Source organism: Chanodichthys erythropterus, chromosome 1 (genome assembly GCF_024489055.1).
Source record: "Chanodichthys erythropterus isolate Z2021 chromosome 1, ASM2448905v1, whole genome shotgun sequence".
Lineage (NCBI taxonomy): Eukaryota > Metazoa > Chordata > Actinopteri > Cypriniformes > Xenocyprididae > Chanodichthys > Chanodichthys erythropterus.
In genome coordinates this window covers 24868764-24882313 of record NC_090221.1, presented here as the reverse complement: position 1 = coordinate 24882313, position 13550 = coordinate 24868764, and the positions used below count along the sequence as shown (strand labels likewise).

At 37.8% G+C, this 13550-nt stretch overlaps 1 protein-coding gene across 1 annotated transcript in view; it reads left to right on the top strand.

Annotated features, from left to right (window-relative positions):
* Window positions 1-12391, top strand: part of LOC137017771 (uncharacterized) — a 47225-nt gene extending 34834 nt beyond the window's left edge. Inside the window, exon 3 of the mRNA XM_067382399.1 lies at window positions 11510-12391. Within this exon, the coding sequence (XP_067238500.1) occupies window positions 11510-11883 (374 nt within the window). The 3' untranslated portion in view covers window positions 11884-12391. The remainder of the gene's footprint in view (window positions 1-11509) is intronic.
* The last annotated feature ends 1159 nt before the right edge of the window (window positions 12392-13550 follow it).

The window sequence follows — 13550 nt, the reverse complement described above, 5'->3', positions numbered from 1 at the left end:
GGATAATGGCACCCCCCAGGGGAGTGTCATTAGTCCATTATTATTTTCTATTATGATAAATGATGTGTTCTCTCAAGTTCCATCAGATATTAATCGTTCATTATTTGCAGATGATGGAGCATTATGGAAACGGGGAAGGAATGTTGATCATATAAGGAAAAGGATACAAGAGTCAGTTAATATGGTAGAAAAATGGTCATACTTGTGGGGTTTTAAATTCTCAGTGGAAAAAACAAAATCAATTATATTCACTAGAAAGAAAAAAGACAGTAATGGAATGGAGGTTAAATTGTATGGACAAATAATTGAGCAAGTTAAAGTGTTTAAATTTTTAGGGTTGTGGTTTGACTAAATTAAACTGGAATGAACATATCAATAAAATACTCAGTAAATGTAAGAAAGTGGTAAATGTTATGAGATGTCTGTCAGGATCTGAATGGGGAGCAAGTAGAGAGGCATTGAAAAATGTATATACAGCATTAATAAGGTCAGTATTGGATTATGGAAGCTTGGTGTATGGATCAGCGGCTAAAACATCCTTAAAGAAATTAGAAATAATGAATTCTCAAGCTCTGAGACTATGTTGTGGTGCGATTAAATCAACTTCCGTTGATGCTCTACATGTGGAAATGGGAGAAATGCCACTATGCCTTCGAAGGGTACAGCTTATGATGAACTACTGGGTAAACTTAAAAGGACAGTCAGAAGAGAAAAATCCAGCTAGTAAGGTACTTATCCCTTGTTGGGAAAGTGAGAGAGCGAAAAGTAAGTGTTTTGCCTGGATCTCAGGAACTATAGCAAGGGAAATGAGGTTAAATCAAGAAGTTTATATTCCTACAGTACCAATAACGGTAACGCCTCCGTGGATATTTCCTCAAGTGTTTGTCGACTTGTATTTACTGGAAAATTATCATTTATTCAAAGACATAGGAAATCTAACAGCGGTGGTAGAGGACAGAATTCACACAGTATACCAGAATTATGTAGCAATATATACAGATGGATCTAAAGACCCTATGGGGAGAACATCATATGCATTTACTATACCATCCCTACAGATCTAATAATAGGAGAACAACAGATCATCTGGCAGTTTATACAGTCGAGTTAGTAGCAATTGTGTCAGCCCTGAATTGGATAGAACTAGCCAATATAAGCAAAGTTATTGTGTGTTCAGACTCAAGTTCAGCATTGATGTCAATACAATCATTTTCATCCCAGAGTAGGCAAGATATAATTAATGAAATATATGAAACACTTTTTAGAATTCATAATTGGAACATAGAGATTATATTTTTGTGGGTACCAGCACATAGGGGGGTTAAAGGAAATGAGATAGCAGATTCACTAGCAAAGGAAGCAATTAAACAGGAAAATGTAATGGAGATTTTATTAAGCAAAACAGAAATAAAGGCAATGATTAAAAGCAAAATCACTAACAAATGGCAAGATAAATGGAAACAGGGAACTACAGGCAGACACCTTTACAACATCCAGAACGAGGTGGGAAAGATGAGGAGGACAGGACGAAGCACGAAGGAAGAGAATGTAATATCAAGATTGAGACTGGGTCACACAAGACTAAATAGTACGTTGCACCTTATGGGGAAACATCCAACAGCGCTGTGTGAATGTGGTCAGGGAATAGAAACAGTTGAGCATGTATTAATTCACTGTCAGAAATATGCCACAGAAAGGGAAATATTTAGAAGGACATCACAGCAGATAGAAATAAAACAAATTCTCAGTCAAACAGGAAATTATAATTCATTAATTGTATTCTTGAAGGAAACAGGGTTGATAAATAGGTTGTAAAGGGTTTTTTTTTATTTTTTTTATATATATATGTATATATGTATATGTGGATATATGTATATTTGGTTTATTTATTTCATTTAACATTAATATGTGTTTAGCAGAGGGTAAGAATTCTGGTCCACACTCCAGTATAGTAGGTGGCGGTAATACACCAATAACGTTGGCTGTCACCCGCCATAAAACAAGAAGAAGAAGAAGAAGAAGAAGGCACTCTATAGTAAAGGAGAAACCCCCGCATAATTTAAACATATTACTGTTTTTATGTCATGATATGTAGTTTTAAGAGTTTTTCAGGCGAGAATGTGCTGGTTTAAAGCTCAAATTTGTGGTTTCTTGATAAAGATTGCGCCTTTCTGCCAATTTGATCTGACGTTGTCGGAGTTGTGAAATCCAGGCGATCACCGGACGCTCAGCGCTCATGTGCCCAGCCGAGAGCAGCCTTACCTCGGCTAGTCCTTCTGACGTTTGCCGCTGGCTCCGTTTTGGCTGAGGGCAACGTGACGTTTCATAACTTTATATGGTTATTTAACTTTTGTATCCTACTAAAGCGCTGATTTTGTACGCTTAACTGAATTGTTTGCTTTATTTCTTATTGTATATTCTTAGCTTTTATAATGGCTATTATTGATCATTAAAACTGACATAAAACTAATAGAGACATTGTTTTATGTTATAGCCTATTTCATTTTATTACAGTGAAGTTAATCAGAGTATGCACAAATAGTATTACATTTAATATTTTTGAAATATATACGAAAAGAGGCAGGGTTGTTTAATATTTTGTTTTGTTATGCACATTGCAGATCACTCGTTGCTCGAGACTATTAGGCTAATATGTTTTTGTTTGTTTTTTAAATAAAACGAAAAGAGGCAGAGTGGTGTTTTATAACAAATTTCGTTTTATTCTTGGCTAAAATATACATAAAGAGATAACCGGAGAAGCCAGCGCGAGCTGAGTGACGTTATCAAGAACGCTGCCGTTCCATTTGCAGAATCACCGGACTTGTGTTCTCCGGTCCACGGAAGTTCGTTCTCCTGAGGCGAACTTGCTAAGTCCTAACTGTCATATATTAGAATGGTCTGTATCTTTAAGATCTAAGTGCACTATGCATGATGGGACCGGATGTGAAGAAATTAGGTGGGCAGAAAGAAGAAGTAAAGTTGCAATACAGAAAACTCTCAGGTGTGCGACTGATTTAATTCAGTAGAGCGTGTGAGTGACATCGAAATGCACTAAGAACAGATATACAACATTGGCGACGAGGATGCAGCCTGGATGTTAGCACTGATTGCACGCAATGGAAAAGTCAGGTATTCCTGCGTTTGAGTGTTACAAAGACCCCGCGACTCTTGGTTCAAGATGGACAAGATGGCTGACATCGTTTGAACTTTATGCCGACGGCAAAGGACTTATAATTTGAAGAGGATGCCGCAGCGACAGAACTTTCGTCAGCGGCGCAGGGCACTTATTTTGCATCACGCTGGAACTGATGTTCAAGATATATTCTCCACGTTGACAGATACGGGAAATGCTACCGATTATAACGCAGCCGTTGCAGCCTTGAATGCATACTTTGTGCCGCGAGTGAATACTGCTTATGCAAGACAGTCATTTTATAAACTCTCCCAAAACCCCGGCGAGACAATTCAACAGTTCACAACACGTCTCAGACAGGCAGCAAGAGACTGTGCATTCGCGGATGACATGAATAATCAAATCCGAGATTCTATCGTAGGGAAATGCACATCAACATACGTGCGCCGTAAACTTTTGGAGTAAGGACCTAACCTCACGCTTGATCGTGCGTTGGAGGTTGCCGCCCTCTGTGAAAGGATAGAGGAACAGATGGGTGCATCATCAGTGAGTGACGCATCAAAACCTGACTCCGAGACTGTGAATCGCGTCTGGAAAAAGGGAGGAAAGATTAAAGGTAAATTCAAGGGAAAGCAGCAAGCAGAATGCAGTAAGCAGAAAAAACAATGTTATAGATGTGGAAATACAGATCATTTAGGACGAGATTTAAAATGTCCGGCGAGGGGTCAGACATGTCACAAATGTAAAGGACGAGACCATTTCTCAAAAATGTGCAAAACTAAAAATGTGAAGCAGCAAGCAGTTAACCAAGTTGAAAGGCAAGCTGAATATGCATTTGTCATCCAAGACGATTACATGGCTGAGAGACTAAATGTCTGCTTGGGAAATGTAAATTTAAAAATGCTTGTAGACTCAGGTGCGACTAGTAACGTCATCGATGAAAGAACATGGGAGGAATTGAAAGCAAAGAACATCAAATGCCATTCATACATCCCAGGAATACAGAAGAAACTGTTCTCCTACTCATCCAATCAGCCATTGCCATTAAAGGGAGCTTTCAAGTGTGAGGCAAGAATAGACAGACGGACGGTATATGCTGAATTCATCGTCATCAAAGGAATGGGAGAACCGCTGTTAGGGAGAGAAACTGCCATGAAACTTGGAGTACTGAAGATCGGCACAAACGTTGCCGCTATAACAGACCTCAAAAAGTCGCTCCATTTACAATACTCTGAGGTGTTTCAAGGAGTTGGTAAGCTAAAAACCAAACAAATCAATTTATATATAGATCCAAAGGTACAGCCAGTGGCCCAGCCTTTAAGGCGGATTCCATTCCATTTAAGGGGACCTGTTGAAGAAAAGATCAAAGAACTCTTGAAAATGAACATTATTTAAGAAGTGAATGGGCCTACCCCATGGGTTAATCCAGTCGTGATTGTTCCAAAAGCCAATTCTGAAATTAGACTTTGTCTTGACATGCGGCAAGCCAATCAAGCAATTATCAGAGAACGATTTCCCATCCCCACTGTAGATGAACTGCTACAAAGCATGAACGGGTCTATGGTTTTCAGTAAGTTAGATCTCAAATGGGGATACCATCAGTTGGAGCTGACACCAGAGTCCCGCCAGATTACAACATTTGCAGTTCACAACGGTGTGTACAGATACAAGCGGCTCATTTTTGGAGTATCATCGGCGAGTGAACAATACCAACATGAGATAGCATCTGCCCTTGCTGGAATAGAGGGAGTTGAAAACATCTCAGATGATGTGATTGTGCACGCACCTGACCACAAAACACATTGTCACCGTCTGCATGCTGTCATGAAGCGTCTGAGAGAATGTGGACTAACTCTGAATCCTGAAAAATGTCAGTTCAGTATAGATCGCTTAAACTTTATGGGGATTCTGCTCACACAGAAGGGTATTGGGCCCACTGAGGAGAGAGTCAGGGCTGTGGTGGAGGCTCGAGAACCGCAGAATGCCTCAGAAGTTCTGAGTTTTCTTGGACTCGTCAATTATAGTAGCAGATTTATTCCACAATTTGCAACCTTGGCAGAGCCCTTGAGATGTCTTACCAGAAAAGACTCAAAATTTGTCTTTGGTCCTGAACAGAAAAGTGCATTTAACACTCTTAAAGAAGAACTCGCAAAATCAGGAACTTTAGCATATTTTGACAAAGATGCACCGACCCAGGTTACAGCTGATGCCAGTCCTGTCGGGTTGGGGGCTGTATTGACGCAATGTCAAAAAGGACAAATGGTGCCAGTGTGCTACATTAGCAGAAGCCTATCAGATTGTGAGAGACGGTACTCCCAGACGGAGAAGGAGGCCCTTGCCCTTGTATGGGCCTGTGAGAAGCTTCACCCATATGTCTATGGGAGACAATTTGACCTGGTCACAGACCATAAGCCATTAGAGTCAACCACTGCGCCCTTTACCATTGCCGGATGGACCATGGCAAGATCTAGCAGTAGATCTACTGGGTCCCCTGCCGTCAAAACACTCAATCGTAGTCGTGGTGGATTACTACAGTAGATATTATGAGTATGAAACTGTGACCTCAACCACGACCGCGAAAGTGATTGACAGCCTGGAGAACATATTTAGCCAACATGGACTTCCTGTCACAATAAAATCAGACAATGGCCCTCAATTTAAATCAGACGAATTCAAGAGCTTCTGTCAGGAAAATGGAATCAGACACCTGAAAACAACACCTAAATGGGCTCAAGCGAATGGTGAAGTCGAGCGCCAGAATGCTTCTATCATGAAACGAATCCGAATCGCACAGTCAGAAGGACTTGACTGGCAAAAGGAGCTTCGGAAATATGTTACAGTGTACAGAGGAATTGTACATAACACAACAGGCAAAAGCCCTTCTGAACTTCTGTTTAAACGGAAAATGAGAGGGAAGCTTCCTGAACTCACATCCGTGGACAAAGATCTCGAAGTTCAAGACCATGACGCTGAGAAAAAAGGGAAGTATAAACTGTATGCAGATGAACAGCGCAAAGTAGAGTACTCAAATGTAGCTGTTGGAGATCGGGTTCTGATAAGGCAGGAAAAGATGGACAAGTTTACTACACCTTTCAAGACAACACCTCATATGGTTGTCAGCAAAGCTGGGAACAAAATAACTGTTGAGTCACCCACTGGAGCCCAGTACAGTCGCAACACAACATTTGTGAAGAAATATGTGGAGAGGGAGAAAGGAAATGAACAAAGTAGCAAGACATTAGGAGAGGTTGACTGTTCAACAAACTCAGACCAACATATAAGGTCAGAAGATTCACAGAAACCTGTGCATATGGCTGAGTGTCATAAAGACGTGACATATGTCAAGCCCCAAAGACAAAAGAAATTGCCTCAAAAACTTGCTGACTTTGTTGTTGGTTAAATTCATCAGTGCAGGTTGGATGTAGACAATGTTACTGACTTGTTCATGGTTTAATAAATAATAAGAAAGTAGAGTAATGCGAAAATAGTAGATAAGCATGTTTTTTTTGTGTGTTTGTGTTTAGAAAGAACAGAGACTACAGTTAAGTGTTAAAGGTCTCTATCCGACTTTGGGGGGAATGTCATATATTAGAATGATGGTCTGTTTCTTTAAGATCTAAGTGCACTATGCATGATGGGACCGGATGTGAAGAAATGAGGTGGGCAGAAAAAAGAAGTAAAGTTGCAATACAGAAAACTCTCAGGTGTGCGACTGATTTAATTCAGTAGAGCGTGTGAGTGACATCGAAATGCACTAAGAACAGATATACAACACTAACTACCAAGGACGCGAGTCCGAAGTTTGCGAACTTGGTTTTGAGAAACGGCCATGGCTTCATCAGTGGACCTGATGCAAGTGAGTTTTGATTGCATTATTATTATAATATGTCCTTACCAGATACTATAACTTGATTTATTATTATTTTTAAGGAGCCGTAGCTGCTGGGGAAAATGCAGTTCACCGCTACATTACCACTATACTTCCACTAAACAGTATCTGTGTTTACCCAGCCAAAATTATATCAGTTCTGAAAAATATAGAAATGTGAGAAGTGTCCATTAAATAGTTGTAACTATGATTCTAAATCCAAAATTGCTTCATGTGGCTTTGGATGAAATATAAATCCCTTGTTCATATCAGTAAGTAAGAGTTGTTGTGTAAGTTTTTTTGTTGTTGTTGTTGTTGTTGTTGTTGTTATCATTCTTTTTCAGTTTAATATATTGTCAGGTTAATATATTTTCCATTAAATACAGTATAAAAGGGTTTCAGCACTTTACCCCGTTGAAAAGTTACAGTTAAAGTGTAGATCTGTTATTCTCTCGCGGAAGTGATTTACTGCGTGCACCAGTTGTGCGCTCGGTCATTATTGCATTATAATGCCGCCATAGACAAAAGTATTCACATCGGTATTTGTTTACTTGGGTAAAGTTGGTTTTATATTCGCACATTCGGACATCCATATTCAATAGCCTTGTTAATCACACTACATTGGACATTCAGTGGACATTCACAAGTAAATATGCCATGGTTCTTCGGTCAAAACCGACCCGAAGATTTTTTTTTTTAAATTATTAAAAATCTTAGCTTCATCGGAATGGTCTGAAACTTGGTGACTTTTTTGGTACTTGGTATATGGACACCCAAAAAAATTTGAAAACAGGATTTGAAAAGTCTAAGTGGTCGTAAAAGAAAATAGTCACACTCAGGGTCTTCGGGTCAAAAATGACCCCCATAGGAAATGAATGGGAAATTGGCAAAAACATGAAAATACAGAGTTTTTTTGTGCATACAATCTACAAATCAGCCAGGATGCATAAAAAAATGACTCAACATTGAAGGGGTGAATCTCTAAAACATCAAGAGTGCAAAACAGACAAACACACTCACACACACACACCTACACACACACACACACACACACACACACACAGAAAGAAATATGAGACTGTAACAGGGAAAATTGAGAATATGTGGAATAAAATCAATGAATCAAAAAAATGGGGAGACATTGGATCCAAAATGCTCTTGAACACATGTAAACACGCGCGCACACACACACACACACACACACACACACACACACACACACACACACACACAGAGAGAGAGAGAGAGATGTGAGACTGGTAAGACTGTAACAGAGAACATTGAGAACTGTGTTTCACTCACACACACACACAATGTTCTCTGTTACAGTCTTACCAGTCTCACATCTCTCTCTCTCTCTCTGTGTGTGTGTGTGTGTGTGTGTTTGTGTGTGTGTGTGAGAGAGAGAGAGAATGTGTGTGAGTGTGACACAGTTCTCAATGTTCTCTGTTACAGTCTTACCAGTCTCACATCTCTCTCTCTCTCTCTCTGTGTGTGTGTGTGTGTGTGTGTGTGAGTGAGAGAGAGAATGTGTGTGAGTGAGAGAGAGAATGTGTGTGAGTGTGAGAGAGACACAGTTCTCACACACACACACACACACACACACACAGAGAGAGAGAGAGACTTCTATAGCCCAATCCAAAAACTATATTACATTCTTGGTGAAGAAGCCAAATGTTCCAATATAGCTGCAAGATTTGTTGCATCTTGCCATCTCCTAAGGGACAACCAGAAAGAAACAAACAGCCAGTAAACACATCCCCATTAGATCTACACACTGTATATACGGTATATAATGTTCAAATTCTAAGTTCAGTTATTACATGATTTCTGTATTATAATCTTTTTTATTTATTATTTTTTAGAATTATTCTATTTTGTTACTAAAATTATTTTTATTTATTTTATTATTTTCTCTACATAGGCTTTACTCAGATCACACACACATTCTCTCTCTCACACACACACACACACACACAGAGAGGAAGATCAAAGGATGGAATTGTACTGTTTATAAAAAATAATTGTTTATAAAAAAAAATCATCCAATTTGCAAGAGACACTCAGTTGTGATCTGTGACGTGCAAAACACACTAATTACAGTTATGTAAATTTGCAGATAATATGTAAATATAGTTAGGATGATATTTAAAACACTTATTTTATTATTTTTTTTATTTTTCTATTTTCCATTTACTGTTTTATAATTATTATACTTTTGCTGTTATTTTAGTTTTTTTGTTTATAATTGCCGTTGCCAATTTTGAGTTACTGTTCATAGAATAGCCTAAGTAAATAGTCTGCACATAATAATATGTAAATATATAGTTATGATATTTAAAACACTTTTTTATTTTTCTATTTTCCATTGTTTGATAATAATTATTATACTTTTATTGTTAATTTAGTTTTTTGTTCATTGTTTGATGTTGCCAATTTTGAGTTACTGTTCATTGAATTTGTTCATTGAATTGCAAAAAAATAATTTTAATGAAAATGTTTATTATGAAAAATTAATAAAAATATGTTATGACTGAAAGAATTGCATTTTATTAAGAATTAAAACAATGGGTTACAAAATGCTTTCCATTTGTTCTCTTTCCAATGCAATGTTCAGGTTTGACTGTATTATAAAGTAAAACTGGCACTTCAAATTACCATTTAAACCAACCAAACAAACAAAAAACTTTTAAAAAACTATTAAAATCAACAACCTGAAAAAAATTGGCAAATATGTGCAAAAATCACTAGAATTCACAAGCCTTTCTACAGAGAGCTATTAGTGCAATGTAGTGGTAAAACAGGGTATTGCGGGACAAAAATGCTCAATGTGTCCACCGGATGGCACCAATCTCATTTAAAAAATTGTTTTCATGAGGCCTAGGCATGTCTCTAAAATGAAATACAGCTTTAATAAAAAAAAAAATATATATATATATATATAAATTTTCTATTATATTCAGTGGGAAAAAAATGGTCATAATTATTGCATAAATATTAATTATAAATCATAAAATTTCTCAAAACACAAAAAAAAAAAAAAAAAAGAAAAAATATTATTGAATAAAAATATATTTAATTGATTTTACTCAGTTTTTTTTTAAATCTTAATCCCACCCTCCGGGTCATTTTTGACCCGAAGACCCTGAGTGTGATTCATAAATGAAGGACCCCAGAGGGTTAAAACAATACTTGCCTATTTTGATCGACTGTGAAAAATGTTGTAAGTTGACAATCATTAGTTGTCAATATCATTTCTCTGCTTAAAATTTGCAAACATTAATTTATTGCACATTTATTGTAAAGTCTGAATTTATCAGAAGTCCGAATGTGCGAATATAAAACCAACTTTACAGAAGTTGTTTGTTTTCTTCCTTAATTAATCTGACTTTTGAACAAATTGGGTTGAATGAACGATTTAAGTAGCTCAGTCATTAAAACATCGAATCGCTGCCACCCACTGGCGGTTTCAATATTTAACATAATTTCTTTCTTTTTAGAATCACGTTATGTTAGAATTTGATTTTTTATTTTATTTGAATTTTATTTAAAAAACATAACAACAGGCAGCATACCAATGCTCAACCCCCCCAATGTTGAAACCAAATCTACGCCCTTGAACACACCACAAAGCACATAGTACAGTCACAAATAAAATGTCTCAGGATGTAACAGAGCAAAAGAAATTGCAAAGTTAAAATTATATTTAAGAATAAATCATTTTTTAATCTTATTGATTTTCTTTCACATGTGTTAAATATAGAAAAATGGAAGCAAACAAAAGCTTGTTCCTAAAACACTGCTTGCTTACAGACAACTGGCCTGCAACATGGCCTGCAAGACCATGCTGGTGAACCAGCTTCACCAGCTTAGGTTGGCTTGAGAACAGCATGACTATGCTGGTCCAGCAGCTAGACTAACACTTAACAGTAAAAACTGTTTATGCTGAATTTTTCAGCAGGGTAGCCTCTTTCCATTTATTTGTAGATCTGTATTTATTTGCTAACGTGTGAAAGTGAGGAAGATTTGAGAACCAGGGAGGTGTCCTGCTTACAATGCCCTAGTAGGCAATGACCCACACTTTGAGAAGCACTGGCTTAAATGGTGCATGTTCATATATGATGCACTAGAGTTCATTCAGTATGTCCAGAAAAGTTTTGGATATGATCCTCTCACTTGCTGTGAGGACTTGTGCAGTAACGCAATCTCAGGCATGTATGCGATTCTCCACAGTTTTACACTTGTATAAATCATCAGTGATGAAACAGCGTTCCCGCTCATGAATAATGTGGAAAATCTAATAACATATTGTTTTTTTGTATAATTCAGAAGAATATAAAAATGAAATGGCGCAAAACTCCCAAAAATCACTACTTCATCCAAATGTTCTGCTCAATATTGTTGATTTCAACAATATATATCTGTTAACATGAAACGATAATATGTGTCCAAATAGCTTATCGGGCCACTGTCATTTAGCTGATGGTATCTGTTTCTTCTTCTTTCAGGTATGTTCAGACGCAGAAGGGCTTGTTGCACTGCACTGCACACCCAGTATCAAGACTTTCTTGAAAGAATGCAGCAGACACAAAACACGTGGCTGGAGCGGCAACTGGAACAGAGCCATGCACGAGAGGAACGTCTCGTTGCTAGAGTTCTGGCTGAACATACCCGTTCTATGGAGGCCTTAGTCAACCAGCTGTTTGCAGGGTTAAGAAGCCTCCTGCCCCAGTCCCATCCCAATCTGCAGTTGAATCCCCAGCCCGATATCCTCAATACACACACTGCAGAGCACTGGCAGCCTGCGCTCCAGTCAACATCAAGCATGACTTCTCGGCCAGAAGGCCACACGTCAGAGACTCTGAACCAGCCATCAAAGTGATTCAAAGATGATTTAAAACCTGGTATATATTGTTAATATTGATGCATTCGTAGATTTCATTTTGAGCAACCCTTGGACTGGTTTGTAAAACTTAAAGTAGCAATCGATTATTTATTTTACATTAAGTTCAGAAGCCATGTTGTTTTATTTAGCTTACTGTGCTATTGGTAGACATATTAGCTTATGTTTAAAGTATTTATTGTTTTCTTTGTACCAGTTTCTGAATGAAGTATCTATATTCAGCCATGAATAAAGAGTCTCTGTCTAATGTAATTTATCAGGAGACATGACATGCTATGTTTGTAAAATATGTTCTCATGAGTCTTATCTATTAATTTTATGATTTCTGAAGGATTATGTGACACCAAAGCCTGGAGAAAGGGCTGCTGAAAATTCAGCTCTGCCATCTTTAGGGATGTTACATTTTGAAATATATTTAAATAGAACATTGTAAATTGTGATAATATTGCACATATTACTGTTTTTACTGTATTTTGATCAAATAAATGCAACCTTGGTGAGCAGAAGAGACTTCTTCAAAAACATTACTTCTTCACAACATAAACATGGTAGAATGTTGCTATGTCCACAAATCCCCCATTATCAAACATTTAATATCAATGTAAAATAAAATCACAGATAATTATTATATACATTTTCTCCAAATGTTGCTCTGGATTCTTCCACAATCCAGCAACATGTAGCATATGTGAATTTGATAGATGTGGATGTGTGTGTGAGGCCTGTAATGGACTGTCCATATGTACTGTCCCCGCCTGTGCCCCGAGACACTGGGACAGACTCCAGACCTTACAGAGGACAACTGCTTTGGAGAAAGGTTGGATGGATGTGCCACACTGGGCCACTAAGTGAAGTTCTTAAATGTAATTTAGGGAGGAGCGAGCCCATCTAATCTTCCAATCAACAGCCAGAGTATATAAGCAGCTGCTTACCTCTCTTCAGTCTCAGCTGTAGCATCCCTCCACCTCCCCAAACTCCACCTTCATCTAAGGTACCTTGCCCTATGTAATCATATCCTATATTTATTCACTGTGGGGGGTATATCAGAGCTCGAGATGAAGCTGCTTCATCGAATCCCTCATCAGTGGACAGCAAGCCAAATTAGTTAACCTAATACCCTAAAGATTATATGGGCAAACAAACTTGTTAAATTGTGGTTTATTAACAAAGTTTGGGAGGAGTGCATTCAGATAATTAACCTTATAAACACATGAAAGAAGCACATTCAGTTAATCAACTCAACAATAAGAGGTAATATATATACAGCAGACTTACCTCTGTTCATTGACAGTTTATCAGCATCCCTCCACCACCCCATCTCCTCACTTAGTTCTAACTATTCTTATCACAACCAGGGGAGTACTCTGGGTTCGGGCCAAAATTCTGAGCTCAGAGCCCTCCCCCTGGACAGCACACCAAATACAGATAACCTTATAGCACACTTCCTTTCAAATGTATCAGTTCCAGTCTTTCTTTTCAAAACTTAAAATTTACTATTAGTTTAAGCGCCATGTATAAGCTAACTAACATTTTATTGCCACGTTTAGAAAGTAGTTTCAGATTCTAGTCAAACAGAATAAGGAAACACTTAGTTGAGCTGTTGTGCATTCCTTTATCTGTGTTTAAAGAAACTGCAACTTGTTGAG